General features: G+C 39.3%; 3 protein-coding genes and 1 non-coding gene across 6 annotated transcripts in view; 2 read left to right on the forward strand and 2 right to left on the reverse strand.

Moving 5' to 3' along the window:
• ppil2 (peptidylprolyl isomerase (cyclophilin)-like 2) overlaps nt 1-867 on the reverse strand; it is a 27,641-nt gene extending 26,774 nt beyond the window's left edge. Inside the window, exons 1-2 of the mRNA XM_034872859.1 lie at nt 792-867; nt 546-595 (exon numbers count right to left, since the gene is read on the reverse strand). Of these exons, the coding sequence (XP_034728750.1) occupies nt 546-595; nt 792-823 (82 nt within the window). The 5' untranslated portion in view covers nt 824-867. The remainder of the gene's footprint in view (nt 1-545; nt 596-791) is intronic.
• Nucleotides 868-2,189: 1,322 nt separating this feature from the next.
• Nucleotides 2,190-10,192, reverse strand: LOC117945397 (STAM-binding protein-like A). Of its 2 annotated transcripts, none has more exons than XM_034872862.1 (10): nt 10,031-10,192; nt 7,893-8,117; nt 7,537-7,612; nt 7,186-7,281; nt 6,298-6,715; nt 5,977-6,101; nt 5,232-5,369; nt 3,820-3,932; nt 2,759-2,858; nt 2,190-2,304 (listed from the first exon to the last, which is right to left on the reverse strand). In XM_034872862.1, exons 2-10 carry the CDS (start codon nt 8,096-8,098, stop codon nt 2,248-2,250), a joined length of 1,329 nt encoding a protein of 442 aa, XP_034728753.1. In that variant the 5' UTR covers nt 8,099-8,117; nt 10,031-10,192; the 3' UTR covers nt 2,190-2,247. The 2 variants fall into 2 exon arrangements, with proteins under 2 accessions (XP_034728753.1, XP_034728754.1); XM_034872863.1 differs by having other exon boundaries at nt 7,893-8,130; nt 10,031-10,188.
• Nucleotides 10,193-11,233: 1,041 nt separating this feature from the next.
• Nucleotides 11,234-11,305, forward strand: trnap-ugg. Its single transcript has one exon. It is a non-coding gene; the product is annotated as a tRNA-Pro (tRNA).
• Nucleotides 11,306-11,790: 485 nt separating this feature from the next.
• The window catches only part of slc39a14 (solute carrier family 39 member 14), a 28,512-nt gene continuing 17,810 nt past the window's right edge, over nt 11,791-22,492 (forward strand). For both annotated transcript variants that reach the window (XM_034872861.1, XM_034872860.1), the window contains exons 1-3: nt 11,791-12,055; nt 19,081-19,259; nt 20,146-20,495. In XM_034872861.1, the coding sequence (XP_034728752.1) occupies nt 20,175-20,495 (321 nt within the window). In that variant the 5' untranslated portion in view covers nt 11,791-12,055; nt 19,081-19,259; nt 20,146-20,174. The remainder of the gene's footprint in view (nt 12,056-19,080; nt 19,260-20,145; nt 20,496-22,492) is intronic.

Genomic DNA, 22,492 nt, shown 5'->3' on the forward strand with positions numbered 1-22,492 from the left:
CACATGCCCTGATCAATATCTTTGCACATCCTGCACTAAACCGTACAGCCTTCCTTCTTTCCCTTTCTAAAACGGTTCTAATGTAATGTACATATTTGTTAGTGTCTTTTTGCATACTTTTTAATATCTATTCTGTATGCACAGAATACAACAAGGCGAATTCCATATAGGTGAAAACGTATTTTGGTAATAAATATGATTCGGATTCAAATTCTGTAACTGAAACTAATACAAATACTCTGAACGGGGCATTCTGCAAAATGAGTATTTTTACTCCTAGTATATTTGATGCTAATACTTTTGTATTTATACTTAATTAAGATTTTGAATGCAGAACTTTGACTAGCTAGTTACAGAGTATGTGTGCACTGTGGTATTACTACTCTTAAGTAAAAGATCTGAGTACTTCGCCCACCACTGGATCAGAATAAAACAATATATAAAGATAACAAATATAACTTCACACCAATATCTGTTAGCGTGTGTTTTAACCACAAAACGTTAAAGTTGAAATTGTCACAAAATAAATATGAAATAAAACTCACCTGATCGCTTCCCTCCATAAAAGTGTGTGTACTCTGAACATGTAATGTACCTGTAACGCGGGTAAAACACACAGATAAATAGGTAATACAATGAAGCAACCTTTAATAAAAATAAACCTAAATAATTCTAGAAATGAGCTGCTTTTCTAGCTAGCTTGTTTGCAAACTAGCTGGCTAGCTAGGCTAACAACAACAGTGTTGCGGTGCAACGCTAACGTTATTATTCAGGATTACGTTCATACTTACATTTTGTCTTTTTGGTGCTGCCGCTTCCCCATTTTGACTTTTTGTGTGGATCTGAAAGTACAAATACTTGGTAAAAAAAACGACTGCCTTTAACGACAACAGCAGAACACCTAGGCCTCTTTGTGACTTCCTGTTTACGTTCTACGTCGTCGTTGTTGTCATTAACCGGATACGACTTATAACAACGGCACTCTGTCGCCCCTGCTGGCAGAAGGGCTGCATTTTTCTTTATTTGCTGTATTATCAAGCCCCACATTTCTTACACGCATTTTGCGACAAAAGAGTTTATATATTGAAAAAGAAAAAATTAGTTTCATTTTGTAGAAAGCTCATCACAAAGGTGGTATATGGTCTCCAAAAATATAAAAGTGCAAGTGTCCTTTACAACCAATCCAAAGCACACTGTATAGTTTCTGCTAAATTAAAATGCTATAATTCTATAGTTGCTGTCTTTTTTTCTACTCTATTACTCTGCTTTAAATTTGTACCACGCAACTAACTGGACAAATATGACAAACAAAATAGAATAAAGCACAATAAATACAATGAGTTTATTTTGATATGACATTTAATTAATTTAAATTAATCTCAGAATCATGGCTAATCATTCAATTAATCTAACAAGCTCCCTGGCCAGGTGGTTAGTAATGTGTAGTAAGGTGTAGCAGAAGGTACATTCAGATTGCCTGGTGCACACTTCTTCTGAAGCACGGACACGTCATACAGGTACTATCAACCACTTTCCCCCCAAAACATAAACAAAGAATAAGTCAAAGGTGGATCCATCATATTGAAAGCAGGAATTAAACTTCTAACAAAACCCTTTGTATAAAAAGGATACTTTGCAGTGATGGTGGTTGTATAGAAAAAAGAATACAGAGCAGCAACATTGCTTGCATACCTGAGTTACAACTGGCTTTCACTTCTCCCATCACTCATAGCACTTCAACAGCTTATGACGGAAACACATCAGTCAAAAGAACAAAGATTACAAACTTGTTGTTGCAAATTGAACTTAACAGCAAGTGAATGTTCTCGTTCTTGGCACTTTATCTGTCAGGCAGAGCCAAACTTTGATGGCATTCATGATACAAAGATTGGGTTAAAAGACAAACACACATCTTTATTAATTACAAAAACAAAAGTTGAGCAGGAAGGAAGTAGAGCATATACTGACAAAAACCGAGGGGTTAAAGAGACAGTCAGTAAAGTGGATCGTAGTTGTTTGCTTGCAAAGTGCAATAACATGTGGATTTCTTTTCTTTAAGCGAGCAACAACAAACAACAGAAAGGTTCACAATGTTGTTCCCTTTGAGAACAAATGAAGTCCATATAAATGGTAACTTGTGGCCGGCGTTTGCTCAGTACTGTCCTAAAAAATTAAATTAGTGTTTTTTTCCCATGTGACATTTCTGCAGGTTCATAAAGCAGTCCTTTTTTGGTGAAAAAAGAAAAATCACCGCAAATCCATCATGGATACAGTGTCATTGGTGATGTTGACGTGTCCCGCGTGCTGAAAAGGAGAAACAGATTGGAGTTAGAGTCATAAATAACAAGCAACAATGCTGTACTACTTGTACAAAATATATGCATTGTTTTCCCACATTAGTATTGACCATTATTAGAAAGAATAAGAACCTACCAAAGAAACCGACTGCTTACTTTTAGAAAGACAGAAAAACAAATGTAATAGATGGTAGACACCTCTAGAGTGGGAAAATATATAAATATTGTTTGGAATTTAAGAGATCTGACTCATTAAAACAAGAAAAAAGGTCTGCCTATGGCCAACAAGTATCACACTTGTTCCCAGTGCAGTTTTCCTTGTCTCACTGGATCAATTGTGCACCAATATCAAGCTAGTTATACTTATTAGACTCTAGTAAATTGACTAAATAAGCCAATTTGAAACAGAAACAATTACATATTGTGTGTTATTATAACACTGTAAATATAGGTGTACTCACTGTAAATAGAGGGGGCTCTTTGCTGTGAGGATGAAAGCCTTTCTGTTTACATGTAGAGATCTCATCTGTTCCTCGATCCGTCAATTTGAAATAGCCGATTCTGGAGCAAACACAAATCACAAGTCCTGTTAGCATAAGACTTAAGAAAAATACACTGGTGGCATGGTGACATGACACACACATGTAAATGCTGTTTTATGCTTCTGCATCATTTGATAGGCGTAGCCCGGCAAACTACCCTCTCTGTCTACGCCGGACCCAACGCCATTGCCTGACGTGCCACTTCATGAAATCAAGGAGAGCGTTAACTTTTCTTGCTAAAGATGTCTCACCTTGGTCAGAACGCACAGGGGAGACACTTTTTCTCTTACTGTGACTCCAGAGTCAATACTTGCTCCGAAGCTAATTGGCGCCACTCTCACTTCTCCCTCTACCACACACTCCCCCCGCACACACACATGCCGGCTTGACGCACAAACCAGCAGCACAAGTATAAACACCAGACCACTTACGTAGGCTAAGGCGAAAGCTCTGCGTGGAGCCTCAACAGAAGCATAAAAATGGCCTTAACCATGGTGTGTCAGCATCTGACGCAATTTTGCTTGGAGCCGCTATGTCAGGAGTGAGCAAAAACCGTCAAGATATATACAGTCTATGGGAGTAAGGATTGTCTCCGACGTCCAGTAGCTGACTTGTGAACAACTTCAATGTTTACTACGTTCGAAGTTCGTTCTGTTACATATCATAGTCATGAGCACGGTCAAAAAACTGTCTCTTCTACTCCCGCCACCTCATTACAAATCCCCTACACCTTACCACCTGTATAGGTGATCAGCCCAAATAGGCGGAGCTGAGACATCTCAACACAAATCCCCTGTGACAGACAGAACTAGGCAATATCATATTAAACCGTAGTTAATTATACTAACAAAATCAGATATAACAAAATATCATAAATGGTTCCAACGGATGGGTAACAAGATTGAGCTAAAAGACCAAAATCTCCCCCCTCCCTCATCTAGTGTTTGTAAAGAAAAGACACCAGCAGTTTTTCGACTCACTCGTTAAATTTAGGCGAGCATACGATAGCAATGGCCTCCGGCAGCATCATCTGGTAGGAGCAGTGTGTGTGGAGGTCGACGCTGGACAGGAAGGCCGTCTGTGTGGGGTGAGTCTGGGAAGCACACGGTGGACACACTCTAGTTTACCTCAACTGGTTATCAATGCACATATAAGACGTACTGTATGCTCTTCTTCCATTTATGTTGTAGACAAAAAGTAAAGGCACAAGTGTTATGTGTAAATATACAATTACACAAATAAGCCAAAGTTCAACAACTGTAAAATTAACCAACCAACCAACCATGTAGTCAAACTGATAATTGCTATTTATTTAAAACGTAAAATATCCTGTTCCTGTATCGCATTATTGTTTAATGACAATGTTTTATATGCTTAAAATGGTTTCTCCAATCAAGTTCCACTGTAGCAGCATTAAGACAATCTTAATTCTGTGTCATAGTAGGAATACACACTATACGTTGCATTAAACTGTATTAAATTCTCCACCTCTTTTGGATTATCATCTCTGTGCATTAACCCTTCCAGTGTTCTGTATACTTTATATTTGCACATGCCTTGGACAATATTTTGCAGTCCTGCACAGCTCTTCAAAAACAGACATATTGTGCATTTTATGGTAATATATTCTACATTTCTATTGTGTTTTTTATTTATTTTATTATATTTATATAATAATATATTTTCTTGTCTGTTGCAGTACTTGCTTTAGCTTTGATTTCCTCTTACTATGTTTATTTTTATGCACCAAAACACCAAGGCACATTTTAGGCCTTTATTTGACAGCTGAAGAGACGAAAAGGGAGAGAGAGGGGGAATGACATCCAGCAAAGGGCCGCAGGATGGAGTTGAACCCAGGACTGTTGCATCGAGGACTAAACCTTTATATAGAGACGGCCGCTCTACCAACTGAGCTAACTGGGCATCCAAAATCAAAATAATTTAGAATATAATATATATAAGATGTAATTTGTAATTTCCATTGACTTCTGGAAAGATGTTGCAATTATTGAACTTGAAAAACAATGGAAAAAGTTAAATAAATTAACAGTAAAAAAACACATACAACTGTGAAATTTGCCTTAATACTTTTCCTATTTTAACTTTATTTTTTCATTCATAACACAAGAGAAAATGAGAGGGTACTTGCAAAACATAATGAGCTAAATAGTTGTTTTTCTCGATTATTCTGTTTTTGTGATCATTGCGAACCAAAATCGTAATCACGATCAAATTTCGATTAATTGCAAAGCCCTGTCTCTTCATGTTTCTTAAGAGGGATTTCTTTCATTTACAGTACCGCAGGATTAGCCTGTGGTCCCTTTTTGGTTTACACAAGGCAAGAAGGTGATTATTTGACAGAACTGGCCAGAATTAACCCATTTACACTCACATGTATCCAGCCCAGGGTGATTAGATCATACTGGTCCTGTATAAGGAAGAGTTCCTCCTCATTTTCTGTGTCACAATAGTCCGGTCCACCACTCTGCTTTGGTACGATAACGTGGGTTATGGTAAACGCATTTCTGTTCTGGAAAAAACACCAAAAACATGCCACTCTATTACAATCCTTTAAATGATGCATGGTAACCGTCTGCCAAGATGCTGCCCACGGACTCTGTCAGGACACTATTAACAGAGCACTAACTGGTTTGCTGCTGGCAAAAAAAAGCTTGGTCATGCTCATTGAAAAGTGATAAGCGCTTTAAGTTAAACTGACCAGCAAATGATATAATTCAAACAAAAGCAACAGCAAAACTGGAACAGTGAGAGAAGTCTCAGATTATGTTCAGCCCCTCTTGGGTGGGAGCTCAGCTGACGTCCTGGTTTACAAAATCCACATTTCTTACATCTTCATTGACTGATATGAATTATGCAAAAACATCTTGAAACGGCATTGTTTGGTTTTAATAATAAACTCTTTAATAATCTCAGGTTAAGCCATTCACTGATGCAAAATCTTAGTTTCACTGATGATTAAAACTCGGAATTTAAAGACACAATGAAGTAACATTTTATTATATTATACTTTTTTTATTATCTCATTTGTACTCATTTTTATGCTCCATAACAGACCTATTCAGAAGGAAGTTTGATACTTTTTGCATCAACACAGGTGCTGTGTTTCGGAGTCTTACCAGTTTGCCACACAGGATGCCACAAGTTTCAACAGCGCGGCTTGTGTTAGCCTCGGCTAACCTCAGAAAGCTCCGGCACAGCTCAGCGGGAACAGCCAACTGCCGAAGGGCATCCACCATTGTATCTGCAAAAACCATGTAGAGGAAAAGACAAAGTTAGATTCTTGTGATGTTCTGGAACAAGGCATGGTGCGAGCAGGAAATGAAGTAGGTGAGTGGGAAACAAAACAGCTCAGAACTCTGAATACTTTAAAGCAGGAGTAAGGCAGTATTTAAATCGTCGGATGGCCAGCCCCTCGTGGCTGAAAAAGATGAACTCACTGTTGTTCCCTGGGCTGACCAGAAACCCGGGCTTGAGCGACCGGTCGACGATGGGCTGGCTGGAGGCAGGTGTGCTGTTGGTTGCAGGAGGGAAATTGTTCTGGTGGTTGGTGTCGCCAGACAGGCCCCCTGGGCTCTGTGGGGGGGTGGGGGAGATTTTTGGGGGTCCCAGAATGCCTGGGAGGAGGGGCATGTCAGGGGAAGGCGTGGCAGGCGTTGCAGGCGTTGCAGGCGTTGCAAACTTCAATTGCTTGCGCTGGTGGTCCTTCTCCAACTCCTGGTACCGGATCATGTCCTCAAACTTTTTGAACTGCTCTTGCTCCTGCTGCCTTTGCTGCATCTTGGCCACGCGCTCCCGCTCTGCATCCAGCGCTCGCTGCTTGGACTGCTCCCGCGCCAGGGCCTCCTGCTCCGCTTTCTGAGCACATTTAAAAACACATCGTAGAAGTTTTGCATTTCAGCAGGTTGTCGCTTTTGTCTCCTACAACAGCGGTTTTGTGGCAGAGAAATTCATCAGCGGTGGAATTTGATTTCAGCTTTATGTCTATAATCAATGTCACACAAAATGTGACTTTTCAAGGTTAATGCCATTGTTTCGGTCCATTTACTCTGTTAATGAAGAAATGTGCCTTTCATTACAACCGTGGTATGCAGTTTCTGATTAATGCTTCACTCTATTTAGGGCTTGTGTTAACACACCGTAAAAACAGTGTACAATGCTTGCAGTACTGTAAATATGTTAAGATATTTTTTACATTATTTTTAATGTCTAAGCAAAATTAGTTTCTTTGAGTGTCAAAATGCATCAACTAAAAAAAGTCATTCACGTACTACAAGAGACTGCTAACGGATTTATAACAGTGAGAAAGAAGTTAACAGACAGTTTACCTTTTTGACAAGATGTTGCGCATACTCTTGTTCAAATCTCTGCAAAAGAGCTTTTTTCAGAATTTCTGCTTGAGGAAAAGCAACATCCTTCAGTTTCTGGAGAAGATAGAAAAAAGGTTTGCTTAGTTACTTCCTTAAAAACAACCAAAATATGTAACATAGGAGAGCAGAAACATGTTTTTGAGGTGTCCTCTACACTTTTGCCATTGGGCGGGTTTACTGGATGAGTGGGGTAAAAGTATATTCTCTGCATTGCATATGTGTTACTGTACGCAAATTAATTCCTTGCTCTTTTTTGAGAAAGTGAAAAGCATTTGATCAGTATAAAAAGTGTTAACACTGTATGCCTACCTTTAGTGTGTCCTTTTTCTCAGGAATGTTAGCGGTCTTGTACTCTCGATGTTTGGGAAGTCTTTCTATAAAGAGACTTTGTAAAAAGTAAAAATTGTGTTATCATCTTCATCATTTTTGTTTATGGTTGCACTTCCGATGTTTGTTCAAAACTATGGCCTAAAAATTGTTTTTCAGAGAAATTACAGACTCCATAGACTGGTTGGTTTCCTGAAGACATTGGTGGCATCACAAAATAGGGAAAGGACATCCTGAAGTCTCTCTTTCCAATTAATGTACTACATACAATTAAACAAATAAATTGTCATTACAAGCTGATCAACAGCTTAGTCTAGCCTATCACCGTAAACACTTACGTGATATATTTATTATAAAGGACGAAGGCGCGCTCAATGTTGCCCTCCTCTGCATAGATGTTAGCCATGCGGATCATCTCCATGCCGGAGCGGAAATAGCGGCGCGGGGGCACATCGTCGTCCACTTCGACTGAGCTTCCCTTCTTGGTCAGAGCGCGGACCCGCTCCTCCGGCTGCAGACTGACATCAGTGTGGTCCGCCATCATGACAGCTCAACCTGAAACACTGAGAGGACAAGCTGTAGATAAAACACTGTATTCAGTGGAGTCTGCAACCTAATGCTGCAGTGGTAAACCTAAACCACTCCCGGCCAAAAAGCTTTTCCAACACTTATAATTATTATTAGATTATTATTATTATATTTGATTGCTGCTGTAACGCAGTAATTTCTCAGTTTGGTATTAATAGTTGATTAAAAGTCCATCTATCTATATATAATTTATCTATTCAATCCTTGCTTACATTTCAGTAAAAAAATTAAATGCCCCAACTTAGATTTTGATTAGTTCATAATATAAGTCTGTCTGTTCATCAAAATCACAAAAAAATTGTTCATTTTTACTTTCTGACTCACTGTGTCCCTGTGAGCAATGTGGATAGTTAAAGTTTCAAGTAGCAAGTGATCTGTCTCTTAACCCTAACCCACCAACTCAAATGCCATTTCTAAACCTCAATATATATATATATAATATTCAGGTTGCCCTGGGTAATTCAGAGTCAGATTTCATTGAAACAAGGCACAAAAATGAATACAATCAATGCAGGATATCTGCTGAATAAAAACACATTGAAATACCAAAAACTATCTGCATGGCATCCCCACCATGGGTGAGAACTGGTTTTGTTTTGTCTGATTTGGGTGTGGCAGAGGTAGAAGACAACATACTGTATATTTGAGTTACTGTTGATGTCAAACAGTGTGTTTGTGTTCATAATACTGGTCTAAGACATGTTTTGTTCCAGTTTTAATGCCTTTCAATAGTAAAAATATGTTTGTTATGAATTCCATTTGTCAGGAAACAACAAGTGATGCTGAAATATTAGTGATCAAACATATTTCAAATATGGCTATGATTTGTTGATGTGAAGGCTTCATAATTCATTCTTAAGTATGCATATGTATGTTTTTAGTCAATCAATTCAGTAGGTGCAAAACCACACAACATCCCGTACAAAGTGGCACAAAGAGTCAGTGTTTCTCTCTTCACACCCTGTATTGATGCCACAACTCACTGCTAACAAACCACTGGCTGAGTTTATAAAGAAAAAAAAACAATGACTCTGGTGGGAGGGTCCATCTGGTATGACTTGAGGTTTTTGACTCTTTATTGATCAAATGAAGACAAGTGTGAGAACGCTTCATCAGCATGCTGACTAATAGTCAGATGGCTGCCATGATGGCTTCTTGGCTAGCTGGTACAACACAGAAAAAAAAGGTTTAAAAAGATTACAACTTTTCCTCCTCTCTCTGTTAAAGCAACAACCATGCCTCTTCAAATGTTTGGATTTTGAATGTTTGGAATGAACTATATGATGAAGTGTCCCTTGATGTGTTGAGAAACATGTCCTACTTTTTAAAATGTAATATTTAATAAGCCTTTTGGATCTTGGAGCCTCTTGAAAATGCATCACCGCAAAGATGAAAACAGGGCTTTTATTCTGATAACATGAAAAGTTGACTTTCAAGAGATACGTGGTTCTCGCACGACAGCGACGCTAGAAACAGGATGTTGATGATAAAACATGATGCTTTGCTGTAGATTATACATAACGGTACTAAAAGCCTTAACAGTCATCACCACATTTTCTGCATATCATCTACAGATTCTGTGCCACCCAGACAATGTTTAGCTGCAGATGCGCAACTATGGGCCCTTTTCAGCTTTTAAGTAATGACTCGTGAAACATTACTTTCACCTCATTTAGAAACCTCCTGGTCTACTGACATGCTCTGGGTGTCATACAAATATATTTTCCCGTCCATGAGCTCTTGATATCTAGTTAGCCCTGTCACTAAAGGGACCAATGCCTCTCAACGACGTACGCGTTAGCCACGCTAATTTAGCTAAACACCGCGAGTTTAAAACGGTTAATCCGCTAAAAGCCAATGAGAAGCTTTGTCTTCTTTCTTCACCTACCTGATCGAGCTGTAAACTGAAGCTCCCAGAGGCCTACATATATCTATATCAAAATACGATCAAATTACAGAGTACCAAAACGAATTGCTTTAGTGGAGCTGGTGCGCCTACAGCGTCTGTGGCTACTCTTCCGCAATCTAAACAACTTCCGCCTGACGCATCACACGCACACGTCACCAAGGAGTCGGGAAATATCGATATGCGAGAATATCGACATGTTGATAGCTTTCTCGTGTGGTGTCTGAGCAGTGCTGGATGACGTAACATAACAGTCTGGCTCCCAGCTTCTTCATCATGGTATAGGGTCTCTTGTTTATACAACACACATAAGAATGAGAGGTAGGGGCCCCTCAGCTAGCGTGTCAATCATAGAACCCTGGGGACCTCTGGAAGAGGTCCTCTTTCCACATCTGGTTCAATTTTGAGGCCCCTTCCTCGAGGATAAGCAACCTTTAGACCTTAGGGTAAACAACCTTGGACCAATTGCTTCATTACAACATCTTGTTCAACTTTGGGGGTCAACTCGCTTTCGGTGTGAAAGGTCCCGCGTCCCCGGACGATCCTTTTTTTGTGTTTATTTGTTATGCATGTGTGCAAAATTCACTGTTGCTTCCTCACCGTGTCTAATAAAAACACATGTGTGTTCATAATCTTGGAATAAGTAAAAAAAACGGAACAAGTAAAAAAAAAAAACTTGATATAAGAGAACAAAAAGAATACTGTAATGCAAGAAAAATAATTGAAAAGAAGTATTTCCACCTTTGTGTTAATAGGATCCATCATTTTAAATGTTGTTCTCGTATAAAAAAGACACACAAATAAAATTGAACTTTCCTCTCTGAGCTACATACATTACATTACTCCATTACAATTACCAATAATTGATAGCTGCTACAAGAACACACGTAAGTCACAATAAAAAATAATGAACTTGTCTTAAAATGTTGAAACGAGGCGTCATGGAGGAATGGTCTGGCAAAGCCATGGATGGAACCAAGCAGTTTGGTCACTGCATGGATGCCTGGCCAATCCTAGCACGCGAATGCTATTAAAGGGCGGGACTTGGTTAGAACTGCAGTTGGATCAATAATAACAATTTATTTAACTGTCTATAATAATAACGCACGATGGTCAAAAGCTATAAAACTAGCTATAAAACTTGTGCACTATAGTTTTAAATTGTTACTAAACGCAGAATTTCGCGGCTCGTTGGTCTAGGGGTATGATTCTCGCTTTGGGTGCGAGAGGTCCCGGGTTCAAATCCCGGACGAGCCCAATTATTTGTTCAAAGTCTATACGATGTATCCTTTGTGGTTAATGTGTGCACAAAATGTTGCTGTTGCGTCTGTATGTTGATATCTTATTAATATTAATGCAATTAAATTAGAAATATCATACATTAAATGTACCATATTGTATTGATTATGTGAGACGAAAATATTATACTGGGTAAAACCATGGCTGTATTAAGAGAACGGGTAAAACCATAGACAGTTAAAGTTTTTTGGACTGGGTTAACCCCGCCCACTCTGCCGGCGATTAGATTTCGCCCTGAGCTTGGCTTGGTCAGGAAGAAATGAGAAGGCTACAAACCAAACTTTGGATATTATTTCTTTGGATGTTATTATTTTGTATTAAGAACTGCATTGATATGGCAATATTATAAGATACCTTGTTTATGCTTCTCTGAAACAGTTTTTATGTCCACATATATCTATGGTCTTACAGTACCTGCTGTCGACAGCATGAGGGAGACACGACCATTTTGAAAACCCAGAAGGCAACTGTCGACGTCACAATGACCCCCACCACATCCTCCACGCGCTGCTGCCGCTAAGATGTCTTGGATGTATTTGAATGGCAAAACAAAAGCGAAACAATGTGAACATACCGGAGTTATCCAGCTGCTGACATTTTATCTACTTGTGTGTGTGTGACATCCGCGGTGTGTCAGAGTCAAAGGGACGCTGTTGTATAGAGGAATTGACGTCAAGCCTGATTTTCTGTCCCCAACATCATCACCAGGTATCGTTAAGGAAATTGTCGCGGTTAATATTACCTGACTCTACCTTAGCTATCTTACTGAAACCGGCTAATAATTGACCGCGAACACGGGTATTTAGCCAGCTATATTGGAGTTTTCTCGTACAGTTGGTTAGTTTTAACGTTACTAATACCGGCAGAATGTAGCTAGCTAGCTAGCTAGTTGAACCAAGACTTGCTATAGAAGATAACCTAATGTAACGCCAGCTAACGTTAGATTAAGTTAGGACTAACTGTTGCGACCCATTGACTTGTCCATGTAATCTTTTCCATCGTTAGTTTCCATAATAATCAAAAACAGAGCGAGGGAAAGAGTGTGTAGAAATGTGCGTGTCCAGGCAAGATATAGAAATAAGTATTCAGATCCTTTAACGTCACTCCACTAATGTTACAAGTCACGTTAAGTCCTTCATTCAAAACCTTACTTAAATAAAAGTAGCAAGTACAAAAAGTAAAAAGTAACTTTCCAAAATGCTCCCTGTCACTGTTTTACTCTAATATTTTTGATACATATTACTGCTGCATTAATGTGCATGTTGTATTTTTAGACTAGCACAACGCTGACTGAAGATTTAAATCACAGCAGCAGATGAATAACGGCAGAAACAGATGAGGCAGCTGTAATCTTGGTTTTTAAAAGAGCAAAAATAGCTGAATATCATCAGCATAAAGACAGCTAAATGATCTGTCCAAGATGCAGCATGTATAGGGTGAACAGCATAGGACTTGAAAACTGATCCTTGTGGGAAACTACAAGACAGAGGTGTTGTATCTAAACTGTCCCACAGAGACCGAGAAACGTTTGCAACAAGAGTATAAAACCTAGACTGGGCAAACCCTGCCCGATCTGCTGGCGACTTGATTTCGCCCTGCAGCTCAGCTGATGTTCAGTCAGACTAGATGAAACCCAGTCCAATGCAGATTAAGCTTGTGCTTGTTCAAAATCAACACAGTTGGAGATGCATGGTTTTTGCTTTACAGAGAGAGAGGAGGAAAAGTTGTAATCTTTTTAAACCTTTTTTTCTAAGTTGAAGTTCACCTGACAGCCTTGCTGTGATCTCTCCAGTGGAGAAAAGCTAGCAATCATGGTTCATATCATCATAATAACCCTGGAATGTTCATAGTTTTTTTTTTTTCAATTTGGGAAACTCGAACATCCCTGCTGCACTTTGCTTTTTCCCACTGCTCTCTATGTCCACAGCTGCAAATAGGCCCTGGACCAAATGCATGTGTGTCTGAGTGTCCGGGACATTAGTCTGACCTGACATGCTGACATTTAAAAGCAGTTTCTGTGTTGTGTTGGACCGTAGCCACACCGAGACCGAAGCAAAGGTCTGCCAGTTAACAAGGATGTTGCTCCTTCAGTCTTAATTGTAGCTTTACTGTTTGGATATATACTCTCCAAGCAAAATAAGGGTTCCAAGCAAAATAAGGGCTTTGAGCATGGACTAGAGGCATGAGTGCATGTGTATATTAAGAGTCCGGACTGCGTTATCATCGCAGCCGAGAAAGCAAGAGGACAGGCAGACGTTTAACAGCTCCTCTTCCTCGTTATCTTGCTAAATAGAGACAGCAGATGCAGTTTATTTAAGGTTTAAAATTAGGGCTGCACGTTAGGAGGAAAATATCTAATTGCAATTATTTGTGACTGCTATTGCAATATGATTCTCGAGATTGAAGGGAAAGATTTTTTTTGTTGTTGTGAGTATCTGTACCAAACAAAGAGGTTTTCTGTAGTCTCTAGGATAGGATTTGTAGACCGGGACGTCTCTCCAGCACTACAATACTTCATTCAGAATGGTTTGACATAGATTTAGCCTTTTTACAAATATTGCGCCCTTCTGTGATTTGGATATTGCACCAGTCCATATTGCGATTTCGATAAAATTGCAATTCATTGTGCAGCCCTAGTTAATTTGGTAAACATGAGTTTCAAAAGTCTTTGATTATTGAAATAATATTGAGGACTAGATAAGAATCCTTACATATTTTGGCCTTGACAAAAGACATAAACTGAGTGGGACATTTCACAACTGAGAATTTGCCAAAAAATAAATAAAAGAATATTGGCATAATATCTAATTGAGAACAGGGCTACTACAAAGTTAGCTTAAAGGAGTAACACACGTGTGCCATTTCCTAAACACTGACCCATCAGGGGCAGATTACTTGTGGCACGTTGGTGCTTTCAGTTTGGGAAAAGTTTTGAAAAGACACGGAAAACCGTTTGGTTAATGTTAAATTTAAACTTTTCATAAATTTAAGAGCAGATATAACAGCGATCAAACTTTCCTATCATCAGCGTCTGTAATAATGCAAGGAATACTTACTATACATTGTAACTATGGTGGTTTATTTTTACACCACGTATAGGCCTAACTCTTATTTTATATGTATACAGAATGTTTGGAGATTTTTATGGAATTGATTAAAAAACTTTAAATTAATTGGAAATGTCTGTGAAACCTGAGCAATACCGTAATGGAAAATAAAACCTAATCAAAACTAGATATTTGACATTGAAAATGTCACTAGTGTAGCCCAAAGTAAACATGCCCAGTGTTTTAGGGTCTTAAATAAGTAATCCATTAATCTTAAGAGTTTGTTTGATTCAGTGAGAGTTCTATCTCCTCCAAATAATACCTGTTGGCACGTTAACATATTTCCAGAGCTTATCATTATACTTTCAGAGCTTATCAACTGCAGCTGTTAAATAAATGTAGAAAGTCAAATGTTTCTTCTGGAAATGTAAATAAGAAAAGGTGTAAAAATACAAAAACACCAGCACTTCAACGCTGCGCTCAGGCGCAGGATTGAAGTAAACAGGATGTGCTCTGTGGCTTTCTGCTTCCCCATCTCTGACCTCTAAGCTGCCTCTGGGTAAAAGTGAGGGATTGAGCCAGGCCAAGTCATGTCCATACCCTTTAATTTTAGGGTGAATGATGCTTTGATGTACAGTCAGGATGAGTGGAGCATGCGGACAATGCGTTCAGTGAACCATCGTCATGCCCATAGCCATCTTTCTCTCATCTAATGATAGTCTTGGTTGATGATATCAGCCTGAGGACAGTGTGAAACAATAATTATGGGCCTTAGTTAAAGGTTGATGAGTCGATGCATAGCTTAACCTGCCCCTCACAGTATATATAGTGACCCAGGTAGAGACCGTTGGATGTGGACACCCCAGAGTCTGCTTCCCGGAACAGTCTGCTTTGAACTAAGAAGGAACTAGCAAGGGGTAGCAGCTGTTTGTGTGTCTCCATTCATGTACAAAGGTACTGTATGCTTTATGCTTTACACTTAGCAGGAGTCTTCTTCTTTTTTTTATAACCTAGACCAGAAAATCTGATTCTGAGCCATCAGACGCATTTGAATACAAACGCAACCGTTTGAGTGGACTCAGTCCATTTTCAGCTTTAGTGAATGCAAACGTGCAGGCTGCTACGTAGGGGTGTGCACATTCGATTGGCGATTCAAGCTCTACATGTTCAAAATCGCTTCATAGAATTCCAAAAAACAATTCCTTTTTTTCATTAGTAATGGCGTATTCTATCACATGGGAAAGGTAACTACATTTACATACTGTGAATCCTTGGGGTCTTCTTGTTTTTTAAATTGAGAATCGTTTTTGAATCAAAAATTGATTTGGAATTAAATCTTGAGCCTAAAAATCTACTTGAATCTTGACATGTTCCGTGCACCCCCTACTGCTACGTGTCAATTACAGTATTAAAAGTATTTTTAATAAGGTTTAGCATGCATTTAAAATCTTAGATCATGAAAATATTGATAAAGTGCGTGTTGTGAGTTACAAACAGCAATGTATTTCATAAAGTTGAAGTTGCCACTGAATGATGCAAAAACATCTAGGTTATTTCATGGCAGGGGAGTTAAATCAAGATCCTGACGGATAGTAGCCTTGAGATGTACTGTACAACTCAACTTAGTCCACAAAATACTCTAAAACTTTCATCCACCACCAAACCAGTGCACAGTTCATTGATATATCAAATGCATATGACTGAGAACCCCTTGTTTGTTGACAAGTCAATTTAAGATCCAAGAGAGGGCAGAGTATCAGAAAAGATGCAATTTTCATGAGTCAACTTTTATGATTCATAACTTTGCCTTTGATTACTTTTGTTGTTCCTTATATAACTGATTAACACTTTATGAGGTGTTCAGTTCATATTTTAGCACCGTAATTCACCTGTTCATTCAAACGGTGTGTGGGTTTTGAGTGATGACGGTTTGCTTGGTTACAAGTCTTAGCAGAATGGGTATGTGTTCCCTCATACATCCTTTTGTGTTCAGATAATGTTAATTTAATGTGTTGCTCACAGGCTGGTTGGTGGATATTAACTGTTTGAATTAGCAGCATCGCCTGAGCTCCTGTTAGACTTGTGGAACCAATCTAGTAGTGAAGTTGATAATGGCAACGGAAATTTCTCGCTGAGCTGTGTGTACATGGGTCCAAAAAACCTTGCGTGTGTGATATCTGACATTATTGCTGATAACACTAAGTGTGGTTGCCAGATGAACCCTAATCACCACATGTAATCATTTAACAAAGTCATGTGAGGGAAGTATCAATTACAAATGAGGGCAAACCTGTGACTTGCTAAGAACAGAGAAGATGTTAAATGCTGAGCAGAGTAGAATCAGCTGCATGCCTTTGGGATCGGAGTCTAGCAGACTGTGACTAAACGTGTCCCCGTCCCGCTCCTCCCTCTTTTCTCCTATGCTGCTGGCTCTCTTGTGGAACTCATACTTAACACCACTGCTGAGGCCTTCACCGTCGTGGTGAAGGACTAACATCCCTGTTGCAGTTTGCCTTTTCCCACCACTCTTTATCTCTACAGCTACAAATAGGCCTTGGACTCTAAATGCATGTTTGTCTGAGTGTGCCGGGACATCAGTCTGACCTGACATGCTGACATTTACAAGCAGTTTCTGTATTTAATTGACCCGTAGTCATACTGAGACCAAAGCAAAGTTCTGCCAGTGAACAAGGATGTTGCTCCTTCAGTCTTTTTTGTAGGTTTACTGCCTTGAAATATGCTCTCCAAGCAAAATAAAAATCCTAACGTATCCTTGATGTAACGTGGTCTCTTGTGTGTTACCATTGGTATTGTAATGCTTTTGTTTCCCACACTGAGGACCACATTTCCTATAAACCCAGTTAACGGCTGTTATTTAAATGGGATGTATGCACAAGGTAATAATAGTGCCCATTTGTTGACACTTAAATTACATGGAAACCCCGCCATTAACCTGCTTGTGTAGCCGGATGTTAGACTGCAACACAATAGTACCCAAATGTTTATACAGGCCATGCCTGCCATATGCTGCTGGCTTTAGACACTCCTAAACATTTTGTCACACACCTTGCCTCTCCTCTGTATTAATGAAAAATAAATGTGGATAGGGAGAGCAATATCACTGTACTTCCAGATGCATGTTGGAGGGAGAGGTGCAGGGCTTATTGTTGGATGTGACCAGTGTATGTTCTAGCAGCTTCTGTAAATATGAGGTCGTAACCCTTGCAGTAGCATTAGAAATTGCTGAAAACCACCATAGCACTTCCAGTAGTCCCTATTATGACTATATCAACTTCCTCCGTTTAATTTAGATGTCTCTTTTAATATCTCTGGTTGTGTTAAACCTTTGCTGGCATGCTGCAAATCAGTGGGAATAACTACATTTTGGTAATGGCATTTTCAGGACACATTTAAGGTCGTGGATTAGCCAAAAACACATTATTTTATGGAATTAATGGCTTTCACATGTAACTTCAAAGGAAAATGTACTACTGTACAATACATTTATAGTTATCCAAATATATTATACAATTGTGTAATGGAAGATTAAAATATGAAAAGTCCAATATAAGGGGAAAATGTCCACACTTTCTTTATTTTCTTCAGATAACTAGTTTGTTGAAATACCTGGAGATAGTCAATCTACACCAAATTAATTATTGAAACATTGTCAATGCATCAATCTTCTATCAATAAGCATATCAGCACTTTTATCCACCGCTGGCTTCAACCTGTGCTTCACTAACAATAGGAGGCTGTAGTAATGAGGGCAAAGTTCAGAGCTTCTGCAACTTTTTACAAGGATTGTGTAAGAGACAAGTGATGGGGAGAGAAATGAAAAATTGGAGCTAAAGAGATTTAAAGGATTATTTCCCATACCCTGTTTTCCCCCTACTTCAGAATAAGGTCTCATTAGATCAAGTAGAGGAGGAAGATTAGGGAGAGAGGGTACGGTTCACTGGGGAAAGGGTGACAAACGGAAGAGGCTTCTCTTTACCTTGTCAGCTCAGCGAGGAAAACAGTGGTGAAGTTTAAGATAAAGCAGTCAGACTGACCTTTTGAAAGTTGCATTTTATCCTTGGAAAGTCAACTTTTTGTTTTACATTCATATTTTCTCACATTTCCACACAGCTGCCCAAAATGTATGCATGTATTTTGTTGACCTCTGAGCAGTCGGGTTGTTGTGCTTTGCTCAAGGAGATCTCAGCAGTATATTCAAAGAAGCTGTCTCGCTAATTTTTGACTTCTGGCATTTATAAGCAAGATTTTTATAGTTTCTTAGTCCTCAGTAATAGAAACTTGGTCATATTGGCTGGCAGCATGTAGTGTTTCTCTACAGCTACATGTCTACTACATTGGATGTTTGCAGCTGCAGTATGTTCCCGTCAGATGTCCTCTGCCAGCTAACAAAATAGTCTTGTCTTTATGTAGCCACATTTGAATCAACAAGGAATGCTCATGAGGCTTTGGCTCGGTGCTGGAGTTTTGGCCTTAGCGTAAGACTGGAATTTAAAGAAGGAAAGTTGATTGTTATAGCCGATACTGAACATTTAAGCTGGCAGCTGCCATTTCAGATTTCTTTCTTCTTCACTGCCTCTTTTCTTTTCTTTCATCCTTTCCTTTATCTTTCTTTCTCACCGGTCAGTCGTAACCTTCTTTTTATCTGTCTGTTTCTCTCCTCCACAGTTCACTGCACTCCTGAGGAGCTCGCTGCTCTCCTGAGGCATTTCCTTCTCTCCGCTCGCTCTCCATCTCTGCTCCCAGGTAACCTGTGGGCATTACTCGGCATGCTCTGAGCTTCAGGACAGACAGACTGATTCAGGCGCTTTACACACAATCCACAATTAGAGCCTCTGTAGGAAAAGGTAAGCGTCTCTTCACACAAAAATGAATGGGTCTGTTTATCCCACCCAGTTTTGCATGTGGACCTGCAGGGTGCACTGAAATGAATCGGTGCTCTGTGTGTTGGAGCAGTGCAATGTGACATTACAGTTTGTCCTGTGTGTGTGGTATGTGTACATTAAAGTTTATGTCAGGGAGGCATGCTTACTATTATTCCCACCCACATTGGCTGATGTTAAATGTATATATACACTTATATGTTTTGTAGTTCTTGTTTATAAAACTGGGTTGGTTTTAAGTGACATGATTAAACGATTTCTGAATCCCGCGTGCCTGGTTTGCATTTAAGCGTGTTTCTTTAGTCATTTGCTGGATTATTACACTGGTGTCACTGAGTTTGTGTGTGTGTTGTCTGGTGCATGTGTTCTGTAATTGTCTGTAATTATATGTAATTGATGGCTGTTTTTATCCCACTGGTGTCCTCATCCCTCTTTGTCCTTTGTTCTCTAGGTGTGTTTTTGGGTCTACTTTAGTTTACCATTAGGAATAGCTCCTTACCTACTGAACAAAGTTTTTTTTTTTTTTTTTTTTTTTTTTAAGATTATTTTTGGGGCATTTTAGGCCTTTATTTGATAGGACAGTTGAGGATATGAAAGGGTGCTAAAATGCTTTTAAAATTTTCTATTTTTATTAGTTGAGCTAATATTTCTTAATTTAAGTCCACATTTTAGTGTTTTATTTATGCCATTGTAGGTGTAGAGATGGGTTAAAATGGTTTTTTTGTGAACAAGATTACCTATGTTCATATTAAGTGCTTCTATTGCCCAGCATGTAGTTTGGAAAACAAGTGTTTCTTTTGTTGTAACTTTCAAAGTTGAAATAATTTCTTCTTTTATTCACATGTTACAGATTAGCATCTGCCAGGCAGTGAAGAAGCCATGCTTATCTGGTTCCCTCATGGCCGGGCCACTATGACCATCACCCTTCTTCAGTCCCAGCTTATGTTTGTTCTTGCCCTGACTGTGCTTCTTTGCCCCTTGGGCCGAGTAGCATGTCAGGGGGAAGCTCAGAGACAGTCCCCTGCCCAGGTGCTCCAGGACCTGCTGTCCCGCTATGGAGACAACAGCACCATCACAGTGCCCCAGCTGCGCTCTCTGCTGGGCCTCCTCAGCCAGAGTCAGGGTGAAGGGGACAGCGACAGCAGCAATGTGGCGGAGACACCTCCAACAATACCACCTCCCAAATCTAACCGCTCCAAGGTGAGAACAAAAGCGTTCCCTTATCTTGTGTTAGCACTTTGAGTTTATAGGGGGCTCCACTGTGACTGCACAAGTGCAAATTGAATCAAAGCAGGTAAAGCAGATGACGAAACCACACTTTAGTGTTACCTTTTTTAATGTTAATTTTTGCCTTTAAGTGTTGATTAGGAAACATGAGGAGAGGTTTATTCTGATAAATAGGGGTTCTTTGACAAAAAATCACAACATCTCTCTCTTTCCTGTCATCCCTTTACTATCAATAAATTATATTTCCTCCCAAAAAATAGCCAGTGTCCCAGAGTCCAATTTGATTTTAAGATTTCTTAATTGTTTTGATCATCAGTTCAAACCCCAAATTATTTTATATATAACAATATAAAAAGACAGAAAAGCACCATATCTGTACATATGAGGACCTGGAACTAGCAATTTGTAATTAAAATCCTTTTATTTATTTTTTTAAATGATGTTAAAAAAAAAAATATTATCAATTGATTTAGCAGTTATACCACTAATAGTACAACTATAGTATATAGTGTGCATAATCTTGCTATGGAACTGCTGCTGAGTACAAAGAGTACACTGAAAGCTCATAAGTAGCTTCATAAATTAAACCACAGTGCTTATGTGTTTCATTTATTGCCTTCCTTAATTAATGATCCTGACACTGACCAGCTCCCATCATAAGTTAGAAGTCTTTATTTTTAGTAACTGTTCAGAGTTGGGCTGGGTCTAAATTATATTCAGTAATCAGGTGTAGGTAGGAGCTCTCAATAGACGTGTTTACAGCCAATATAACCAAAGTGTACTGTATACATGTACACTCTTTCATTGACTTGTTATAGCAAGCTTTACATCAACGCTATATAGAACGTTGATGTAAAGGTTGTTCACTCTGGAAAAGGGAGTTGCCAGCGTAACGACTGGCTCCTTATTGCCTGAACAAACAATGGAGGTTCATACAGTACCGGGTATAATTAAGGATAATCCAGATAATGCCGGTTGTGGGTGTGTGCAACCAGTTGTCAGTGAGCTGCGAGTGTTGGATTAATGAAAACCGCATGCGCAAACAAGTGTTACATGATGTATAAACAATATTTAAACCAACCATAACCAAACCAAAGAAAACAAGGATGTGCGCCTTGTGACTTTTTTACACAAATCCTGCTGGTGCAATAAGGGCAGGAAGGTGTGGCCAAACAGCAGGATCTGGAAGCTAAGAAGCATAGGGAGACAGGGTTGCGTGATATTTGGATAGACTTGCTTTCAATTTGAGAGGTTTGGCAGAGTATTCATTTAATAATGTTTAAATGTTCTCTGCTTTCCCGGGGGGAGAGACCTGTTACTCTATAGTTCTTCACTGGTGACAGACAGAGTGTCGGTTGCGTTCTATACAGCTGGTGTATAAAATGTTTATATTTTTTTAAACCATGAAAAACTCTTTGCATGTTTCGTCCATGTCCATGCGCTGTCTCACTCCCTCTTCCTCTACTTCCAGTTCTAAAACTTTAACAACGGAAGTTCTATCGAGAAACTACTAGTTTTATTTATTTATTTTTTTGTTTTTTTTACTGCTGCAGCAAAGATTTTAAAAGGATGTCACCAGAAAAGACCTGATTTGTTGTTTTTGAGAAGGTGCACATTAGCTGTGTCAAAACGTCTGTCAAAGCCTTAGAGCCCCTGTGACACTCTGGAGCAGAAGCGGTAAATCCAGGTTTAGTCCTGCCTGAAAAAAGCAGGAGAAGAGTGTCAGATGGCTGAAATATTTAGCATATTTCCCATGCTTAGTGGCGTGGAGGATTGACTCATTTGCTGATCTGCTTTGAATAGATGTGCCCTGAGTAATGTCTTTAGCTGTATAATTGGGAAAAACAAGCAGTGCCTGTTTCAGAGCGGGTGTCAGCCTTTGAGTATATATAACAATAGGCTCGTTCGAGATGAGCCAGGTCTGCGCAGAATCGATCACCGGCGATCGGCGCCCGTTGCATGCCGGTTAG

The sequence above is a fragment of the Etheostoma cragini genome, chromosome 5 (genome assembly GCF_013103735.1).
Source record: "Etheostoma cragini isolate CJK2018 chromosome 5, CSU_Ecrag_1.0, whole genome shotgun sequence".
Lineage (NCBI taxonomy): Eukaryota > Metazoa > Chordata > Actinopteri > Perciformes > Percidae > Etheostoma > Etheostoma cragini.